The sequence below is a fragment of the Myotis brandtii genome, unplaced genomic scaffold, assembly GCF_000412655.1.
Source record: "Myotis brandtii unplaced genomic scaffold, ASM41265v1 scaffold4717, whole genome shotgun sequence".
Lineage (NCBI taxonomy): Eukaryota > Metazoa > Chordata > Mammalia > Chiroptera > Vespertilionidae > Myotis > Myotis brandtii.
In genome coordinates, this window is record NW_005368023.1 from 49,044 (window position 1) to 59,389 (window position 10,346).

Consider the following 10,346-nt stretch of genomic DNA (forward strand, 5'->3'; position numbering starts at 1 on the left):
CTTAAATCTTAAAATATATTATAATCTTATCTTACAATATATTTTAAATCTTAAAATATCTTAATTTATAACAATGTGCCGAAACCGGTTTGCTCAGTGGATAGAGAGTCCGCCTGCGGACTGAAAGGTCCCAGGTTTGATTCCAGTCAAGGGCATGTACCTTGGTTGCAGGCACATCCCCAGTAGGAGGTGTGCAGGAGGCAGCTGATCGATGTTTCTCTCATCGATGTTTCTAACTCTCTGTCTCTCCCTTCCTCTCTGTAAAAAATCAATAAAATATTTTTTTAAAAAAATTGTAACAATGTACCTTAATCCATAATGTCAATTTCATACAAAATCTCTGCTGGTTGCCATTTCTACCCATGAACCCACATAAGTTGATATGACATTATCTTTAATGTTGTTTGTCTAATAGAAGAGATTTAAGATTTTATTCCTTTTATTTATTTTTTATTTTTTAAAAATGCTTTTTTAAAAATATATTGATTGACCGCCTCCTGTACACCCCATCTGGGGAAGGAGCCCACAATATAGGCATGTGCCCTGACCAGAAATCAACCTGTGTCCTCCTGGTTCATAGATAAATGCTTAACTACCGAGCCACTCAGGTCGGACAGTTCCTTTTATTTTCTGAAGTTCCAGCAGAAATCAAAGTGATATGTGTTTCTTTAATACAACACCACAAATTTTCATATTTCTGTACATTTTCACATACATGGTATCTTTATATGTTCATATGTTAGTGTTGTGTATAATTTTAAAATTACCTCCAGAAGTATATTTCTAAAAGATTTGTTATAGGGCAGGTCTAATAATGAGATGGTCTAATAATGAGAAAGTTTTGGAGCTGGAAACGTTTTTTCCTCTCCATTGTTTACCATCTGTTCTCTCAATATTCTTTTTTAAAAATATATATATTTTATTGTTTTTTTACGGAGAGTAAGGGAGAGAGATAGAGAGCCAGAAACATCGATGAGAGAGAAACATTGATCAGCTGCCTCCTGCACAGCTCCCACTGGGGATGTTCCTCAACCAAGGTACATGCCCTTGACCAGAATCGAAACTGGAACCCTTCAGTCCTCGGGCCAACGCTCTATCCACTAAGCCAAACTGGTTAGGGCTCAATATTCTTGTTGGATGGTTTATGTGCATTTATCAGTTCCAAGTTTTATATCATGCTCTTTTTCCCCCGCAATATTTTTTGGCTTAGAAACCCCCTAATGATCTTAGAGAAGCTGTCTTTTCCATGAGGAATTATTTTTTATATGTTTTTAGATAGTATTCTGGGATTCTTAATATTTTCATTGTTTTTTATTTGTTCTCATGTTTATATTCATTCCACATAGAATTCACTGAGCTGCTTGCATTTGTATGTCGCTTTCTCTAATTGTCAGGATCTTAATTAATTTTTTATATAAGCTACCTTCTCCTTTTTACTATTCTGTCTCTATGGGGTCCCCTTGGTGGTCTATTTCTTAGTATCTTAGGAGTTCCTTAAATTCTCTTCACATTTCCACGTGTTTGTTTGCTTCTCTGAGTCAAAATGTTAGTGAATTAAAATTTTAATGATTTATGTACAAATTCTTTGATTATTTAATTACTATTTTTTTTCAAATTTAATAAAATAATTTTATTGCATTATCAAAGACATTCTTTTTTTTTACCCTTTTTTTTTTAATTAAACCTTTATTGTTCAGATTATTACATTTGTTCCTCTTTTTCCTCCCATAACTCCCCTCCTCCCAGTTCCCACCCTACCCTCCGCCCTCACTCCCCTCCCACTGTCCTCATCCATAGGTGCACGATTTTTGTCCAGTCTCTTCCCGCATCTCCCACACCCCTTTAACCCCCCACAAGAATAGTCAGTCCATTCCCTTTCTATGTCCCTGATTCTATTATAATCATCAGTTCATTCTGTACATCAGATTATTTATTCACTTGATTCTTAGATTCGCTTGTTGATAGATGCATGTTTGTTGTTCACAATTTGTATCTTTACCTTTTTCTTCTTCCTCTTCTTAAAGGATACCATTCAGCATTTCGTATAATACTGGTTTAGTGGTGATGAACTCCTTTAGCTTTTCCTTATCTGTGAAGCTCTTTATCTGACCTTCAATTCTGAATGATAGCTTTGCTGGATAAAGTAATCTTGGTTGTAGGTTCTTGGTATTCAGCACTTTGAATATTTCTTGCCACTCCCTTCTGGCCTGCAAAGTTTCTGTTGAGAAATCAGCTGACAGTCGTATGGGTATTCCCTTGTAGGTAACTGAGTTTCTTTCTCTTGCTGCTTTTAAGATTCTCTCTTTGTCTTTTGCTCTTGGCATTTTAATTATGATATGTCTTGGTGTGGTCCTCTTTGGATTCCTTTTGTTTGGGGTTCTCTGCGCTTCCTGGACTTGTAAGTCTATTTCTTTCACCAGGTAGGGGAAGTTTTCTGTCATTATTTCTTCAAATAGGTTTTCAATATCTTGCTGTCTCTCATCTTCTGGCACCCCTATAATTCTGATGTTGGTACGTTTGAAGCTGTCCCAGAGGCTCCTTATACTATCTTTAAGCCTTGATTGCTGTCGGCAAATTCTTTGATTATTTAATTACTATTTTTAAAATGTATATTTATTGATTTCAGAGAGGAAAGGAGAGGGGGAGAGAGAGAGAGAGAAACATCAGTGAAGAGAGAGAATCATCGATCGGCTGCTTCCTGTATGATCGGGGATCGAGCCTTCAAGTCAGGCCTGTGCCCTGATGTGGAACCAAACCGTGACCTCCTAGTTGATAGATTGAAGCTCAACTGCTGAGCCACCACTGCCAGGCAAATTCTTTGATGTTCTGAGTTTATCACGTCTTTCATTCATGATTCTAGTGTATTTTTTAATTCAGGTATTATGTATTTCAATTTCCCCTTTTGGTGTGGTATTTATAAACTATTTTCTCATTATATATATATTTTTTATTACATACTATTTTGGTGATTTTTTCATTCTTTTTGAGGTAATTAATATATTTCCATTAATGTAGTGCCAGTTTGATTACATTTATTTTGTTTTTTGGATGGTACACTTTTTCTGTTTTTTTCTTTTCTTTTCATGACTGATATCTTTTGTTGAGATTCCTGAATTGTAAAGTAGCAGGCTTTTGAACATGCTTTCTATAAGAGAAAACTACTAGCCATCTGTGGAACATATTCTACTTTCAGTCAATACTGTTTTCAGGATCTCTGTTCTTGGTTCGGCTGTTTAATTTCCCAGTTGGAAATGTTATCTGTTTCTTTCTCAGACCCGCTGTATCTTTCATGCTTGAAATACATCTTAAGTATCACAGTCTTTGTGGTGCTCGAACAATTTCTCATTTGTAGCTGCCACTATAGGGCACTCACCTTGTACCTCCATTCTGTTCGCACGCTGTATCATGCACAACAGCCACTTGTTATTCAAGATGCTTCAAAACATGGAGATCATTGAACACGCACTTCCCTCATCTCTCTCCAGCGAAGAAACTGTGAATTGGGAGTGTTTTTATAATATTGCCATTGTGTGCTAGGGGGTTGGAGCAGGTATGATCAGCAAATGTAAGCAACACTTTGCCCCTCTTTGATGTTTGTTTTCCTCATTGTACCTATCTTGAGCTTTCCTTGAATCGTTCACTGGCTCTTGGAATACTCAAAAATGTCATTTGGTCAATACTTGCTGGTAACTTCAGAGTGCACTCACCTAATTGTCAAACTGAAAATTTGTTTTCTTTCAGCTATGTCATCTGAAGATGACCAGGCCTTTATGCCAAATACCGGAATACAAGATTTATTCTCTGAAATGATATTGGTAAGATATGAAAGGTGTCACTTTGATGATCTACACTTAATGAAAGTCTTGGTATTTGAGGAAGAATGTGACAAGAACAGAAGTTATTAATATAAACAGAACTAATCTGTAACAGTTATCATAATAGAATTGTTGTTACCTAAAGAGGTCAAGTATATTATGCATTTGGGAAACTTTCCACTTTAAAGTCAGTTACATTGGCAGATCAGTGTGTTTCTGCACGTGAATGTTCAAAACTCCTTTTAATGTGATGCATTCTTGGAAGGGAAATCTGGACAGTGTAGGAATTCACATAGTCTGTAGTGTAAATAATCATTTGAATTTTGTAAGATGTAGGGTGAGATTAAACTTTCATGCAACCATTTCTTAAATGTAGAGATTTCTAATGTACCTATAAAATTTAAATATGCTCAATTGGGCAATCATTCTTATTATTATTATCACTTTTAAATATATTTTCATTGAATTCAAAGAGGAAGGGAGAGGGAGAGAGATGGTAACATCAATGATGAGTATCATTGATTGCATGCCTCCTACATGCCCCTCAAGAAGGATGGCGTCCGTAACCTGAGCCTATGCCCTTGACTGGAATCAAACCCAGGTTCCTTCAGTCTACTTGCCAAAGCTCTATCCACTGAGCCAATTCAGCTAGTGCTTTCATTATTATTTTTATTCATTATATATTTTTTAATTCAGCGAGGCAGGGAGATGAAGAGATTGAGGCAAACATCAGTGATGAGAGAGAATCATTGACTGGCTGCCTCCTGCATTCCTCACACTGGAGACTGATTGTGAGCCTGGGGCTTGTGCCCTGATGGGGCATGGAACCGTCCTTCTGGTTCAAACTTTGAGACTCAGCCATTGAACCATGCTTGCTGGCCAATTTGGCAATCTTTTTTGTTGTTGTTAATTTATTTTATTGTTTTTTTTACAGAGAGAAAGGGAGAGGGATAGAGAGTTAGAAACATCGATGAGAGGGAAACATCAATCAGCTGCCTATTGCACACCCCCTACTGAGGTTGTGCCCACAATCAAGGTACATGCTCTTGACCGGAATTGAACCTGGGACCCTACAGTCTGCAGGCTGACACTCTATCCACTGTGCCAAACTGGTTAGGGGTGGCAATCTTTTAAAAAAGGATTCATTCTTCTTCATCTGATAATTATTATTTTGTATTTAATTTTGTGTATTATTTTAATAAATTAGGAGAGCTTTTGTTATACAGGAATCTTGGTTTAGTGAGTATCATGAAATGATTCTTATGGAACAGTGTACATGTTTAATGAAATTAAAACTGTCAGTAAAAGCCTATCTATCTCTCATTACTACCAGAGTACACATAATGGAGACAGAAGTTATCAATGGAATGAACATTGGAAAAATTTTAAGCGAGAGTCATATCTTAATCATTGGAGAAGCGAACTTGCAGAGGACCATTATGAAAGTGGAAGAGTCTGTGACCCAAGGTCCAATCACAAAATACATGAGGTTATTCCTATTGTGGAGAAGACACACAAAGGAAGTCAATTTGTCCTGTCTTTTTATCAGTCATCAAATTACACTGAAGAAGAGAATATTCATACTAGGAAAGAAGCTTACAAATGGAATCATTGCGATATAATCTCCAGTCAAATAGTCAATACAAATAAAGTGGAAAAAATTCGTAGTGGAAAAAAAACTTATAAATGTAAAGATTCTAGTAAAACATCTAATTGGCCTTCAGGTTGTATGGTACATCAGAAAATTCATACTGGACTGAAGCCTTACCAATGTAAAGCATGTGGCAAGGCCTTTAGATGTCATTCATCTCTTATTGTACATAAGGGAAGAATTCATGCTAATGCAAAATTTTACAAACTCAGGGAAAATGGAAAAGCCGTTAGTCAGTCCTCAGGACATACTCAACATCATAGAAATCACATGGGAGAAAAGTTTTATAAATGTTCAGAATGTGACAAAACTTTTAGCTGGCCCTCAAGACTTAGTATTCATCAGAGAGTTCATAGTGGAGAGAAGCCGTATAAATGTAGAGAATGTGGCAAAGTCTTTAGACTGTTCTCACACCTTACTACGCATCAGAGAGTTCATAGTGAAGAGAAGCCTTATAATTGTGGAGAATGTAGCAAAGCCTTTAGCCATCCCTCTGCTCTTAATAGACATCAGAGAATTCATACAGGAGAGAAGCCTTATAAATGTAAAGAATGTGGCAAAGCCTTCACTGCTTTATCAACCCTTACTAACCATCAGAGAGTTCACACAGGAGAGAAGCCGTATAAATGTAGAGAATGTGGCAAAGCCTTTGGACAGTTCTCACACCTTACTACTCATCAGAGAGTTCATACTGGAGAGAAGCCTTATAATTGTGGAGAATGTGGCAAAGCCTTTAGCGATTCCTCCGCTCTTAATAGACATCAGAGAGTTCACACAGGAGAGAAGCCTTATAAATGTAAAGAATGTGGCAAAGCCTTTAGACAGATCTCACACCTTACTATGCATCAGAGAGTTCATAGTGAAGAGAAGCCTTACAAATGTAGAGAATGTGGCAAAGCCTTTAGCGATCCCTCTGCTCTTAATAGACATCAGAGAATTCATACAGGAGAGAAGCCTTATAAATGTAAAGAATGTGGCAAAGCCTTCACTGATTTATCAACCCTTACTAACCATCAGAGAGTTCACACAGGAGAGAAGCCGTATAAATGTAGAGAATGTGGCAAAGCCTTTAGCGATCCCTCTGCTCTTAATAGACATCAGAGAATTCATACAGGAGAGAAGCCTTATAAATGTAAAGAATGTGGCAAAGCCTTCACTGATTTATCAACCCTTACTAACCATCAGAGAGTTCACACAGGAGAGAAGCCGTATAAATGTAGAGAATGTGGCAAAGCCTTCAGCGAAACTTCATCCCGTTCTAAGCATCACAGAGTTCATACAGGAGAGAAGCCTTACAAATGTAGTGACTGTGGCAAAGCCTTTAGACGGCGCTCACACCTTACTAGGCATCAGAGAGTTCATACTGGAGAGAAGCCTTATAAATGTATAGAATGTGGCAAAGCCTTTAGACAGATCTCACACCTTACTACGCATCAGAGAGTTCATACTGGAGAGAAGCCTTATAATTGTGGAGAATCTGGCAAAGCCTTTAAGCAATTCCTCCGCTCTTAATAGACATCAGAGAGTTCATACTGGAGAGAAGCCTTATAAATGTAGAGAATGTGGCAAAGCCTTTAGCGAGTCCGCATCTCTTAATCAACATCAGATAGTTCTTACTGGTGATAAGTCTTTCAAATGTAGAGAATGTGACAAAGGATTCAGTTTGGCTTTATCCCTTAGTCACCATCAGAGAATTCATACTGGAGAAAAGCCTTATAAATGTGATGAATGTGGCAAAGCCTTTACCCATTACTCATCCCTTAATCGTCATCACAGTATTCATACTGGAGAGAAGCCTTATAAATGTACAGAATGTGGCAAAGCCTTTAGACGGTTCTCACACCTCACTACACATCAGAGAATTCATACTGGCGAGAAGCCTTATAAGTGTAATGAATGTGGCAAAGACGTTCATGATATCTCATACTTTGCTAAGCATCAGAGAATTCATACTGGACAGAAGCCTTATAAATGTAATGAATGTGGCAAAGCTTTTACCTGTTACTCATCCCGTAAGCGTCATCAGAGAATTCATACTGGCAAGAAAACTTACATATGCAGAGACTGTGGAAAATGCTTTGGCACCTCTTCTTCCCTTACTTCTCATCAGAGAGTTCACACTGGAGAGAAGCCTCATAAATGTAAAGAATGTGGCAAATCCTTTGGAAGCTCCTCAGAACTTACTAAGCATCAGAGAGTTCACAGTGGAGAGAAGCCTTATACATGTAGACAATGTGGCAAATCCTTCACTACCTCATCAAAGTGACATACCACCAGAGAGTTCATACTGGAGAGAAGCCTTATAAATGTAACGAATGTGGCAAAGCCTTTAGCCAGTCCTCATCCCTTACTTCTCATCAGGGAATTCACACTGGAGAAAAGCCTTATAAATGTAGAGAATGTGGCAAAGCCTTTAGCCAGTCCTCATCCTTTAATTTTCATCAGAGAGTTCACCAAAGAGTGTAGCCTTATAAATGTTGAGAATGTAACAGCATTTTCTCAGAGTTCCTGCCTTATTGTACAGCAGAGTTCATACTTGATAGAAGTCTTACAGATGTGTGGAGTGTTGTAAGTCCTTGACCAGCTGTGAGAACTTACTGAACATCACAGAATGATACTTGGACAAAGCCTTATGAATGTGAAAAACGTAGACCAAAACTTTAGAAGGCATTCATCTCTTATTGTACCTGAGAGACTTTATACTAAAGAAAGTCATTACAAATGTATACTTTGGGCTGCAGCCTTTACCCACTGCTAAAAATTTACTGAACATCAGAGATTTTACAATGGTGGAAAGCCTTATACTATTGAAAATGTGAGAAAGCCTGTGGTCTAACCTACTCAACATTTTAGGAATCATTCTAAAGAAACACAGCAGTAATTTAAGTTTTCATTTAAGGATCTAGGCTTCAATGGTTGAAGCTACATTGAGAATGATAAAACAAGGTCTTACAAATTATCAGGCATATCTCAAAGTGTATATCCTCATTTATATCTCATACAACATATCATTATTACTGGATTGAAGTCCAGCAGATATAAAGAATGTGACAAAGCTTACTCACTGTGCAAACCTTACCTGACATGAGAATTCATACTGGGGAGAAACAATACAAATTTAAACAGTGTCCTAAAGTTTTTCATCAGCATCTGTAGCTTATTCCTCACATTGGTATTTATTCTAGGGGGAAACCTTAAAACTAAAGAATGGGAAATCATATAGTTGGACCTACAGCCCCAGTCTTATCAGGGATTGCAATTGGGTGGAAATTCTACATTCATGATATAGGAGGAAGGACTTTTGTTTAAAATGTACAGTTTATAAAACTCCAAGTAACTTATGCCTTAACAGATTTTAAAGATATAAAAACGTTATCCAAGTATGTAATTGATTATGAATTTTAAAGCATCAATGAATTCACACTGGATAGCTAGCCAAAATGCCTTTCAGGAATTGCTCTAAATTAGTACACCCAGTGTATTTTAAACTTTAAATGTAGCTAGTAAATATTGGTATACTTGAATATATCAAAGGAATTGATGTTTCCATATGTACAGTTACTTAGAGTGTTATTTATATTGAAATCATTTGAAGTATTTTGAAAAGGAAATATTATTGTGATTCTGTTCCCATATCACTTGGTGCTGCTGTGTTTTATTCCTGGTGTATGTGTGAAATTATGGGGTTGATTGTTTCTGCCTTAAAGATCTGTGAGCTGTTGTATACTATATGGACTTTACTTGTGTACTTTCCCATGGAATATTGTGTACATGGTAAGGGACACTATTTTCTTCTATTAGAGAATAATCCTATTGAATAAATCTTTTAAAATAGTTCTCGAGTTTTGTAAATTATGTCTTCAAAGTTACTTCCTTTTCTGTGCCACTGTGTTGAGCTGAAAACTTTTTGAGAGCATGTCAATTTGTGGTTGTGACATTTAGGTGGCCAGACCTACCTTCAGGACAGTGCTGTCTGTGTAATAGATTTTCCATAATTAAGAGGTATATTGCAATACCAGTGACGTTGTTGTACCCAGGATGCAGAATCAGCATGAACTCTGAACGTGGAGAGAGGACATCTTTCTCAGGCTGCATTGCTAACTGAACTCAGAAAAATTAATTCTATTTCTTTCATTTCTCATTCCCAGTTCCTCTGGTTTTTCACTTTGTCTTCTAAGCTGCCATTCCTTTGGCAGTGGTGGAACTACAGCATGTAAAGCTTCCTGTCCCTCATCAGCCTTTCAAGCCTCTGTATCTTCCACTCAGTAGTTTGGAATTTACAATGCAGTGACTGACATCAGAATGTGGCAAATATTTTGCTTTATATTCATGAAGTAGGTAGCCCACGTTTGGGGTTCTCATGCTGACACCTATAGTTTTTAATATGAATATGAAGCTTTGGAATACCACAAATTGGCATCTGTGTACTTTGTAATTGGAATGATTTTTCTTGTCCTGATTTTCATTGGAAACCTTAAGAATTTCTCATTGTTATCCCGTTAACTTTTTTTTAAAATATATTTTATTGATTTTTTACAGAGAGGAAGGGAGAGAGATAGAGAGTTAGAAACATCTATGAGAGAGAAACATCGATCAGCTGCCTCCTGCACACCTCCTACAGGGGATGTGCCCGCAACCCAGGTACATGCCTTGACCGGAATCATACCTGGGACCTTTCAGTCCGCAGGCCGACGCTCTATCCACTGAGCCAAACCGGTTTCAGCCCGTTAACTTCTTTATTGGGGGTAATTAACCCATGTTATACTGGTTTTATTCTCACTTTTTTAAATATGTTTTTTAATTATTTTAGAGAGAAAGGGAGAGGGAGCGAGATAGAAACTTAAATGATAAGAGAATCTATTCTCTCTTGAATGTAGCTT

The 10,346-nt window shown here is 37.2% G+C and overlaps 1 protein-coding gene across 1 annotated transcript in view; it reads left to right on the plus strand.

Moving 5' to 3' along the window:
• The window catches only part of LOC102240656 (zinc finger protein 91), a 50,972-nt gene extending 40,995 nt beyond the window's left edge, over nucleotides 1-9,977 (plus strand). Inside the window, 4 exon segments of the mRNA XM_014547411.1 lie at nucleotides 3,742-3,815; nucleotides 5,149-6,966; nucleotides 6,968-7,712; nucleotides 7,715-9,977. Of these exon segments, the coding sequence (XP_014402897.1) occupies nucleotides 3,742-3,815; nucleotides 5,149-6,966; nucleotides 6,968-7,712; nucleotides 7,715-7,932 (2,855 nt within the window). The 3' untranslated portion in view covers nucleotides 7,933-9,977.
• The last annotated feature ends 369 nt before the right edge of the window (nucleotides 9,978-10,346 follow it).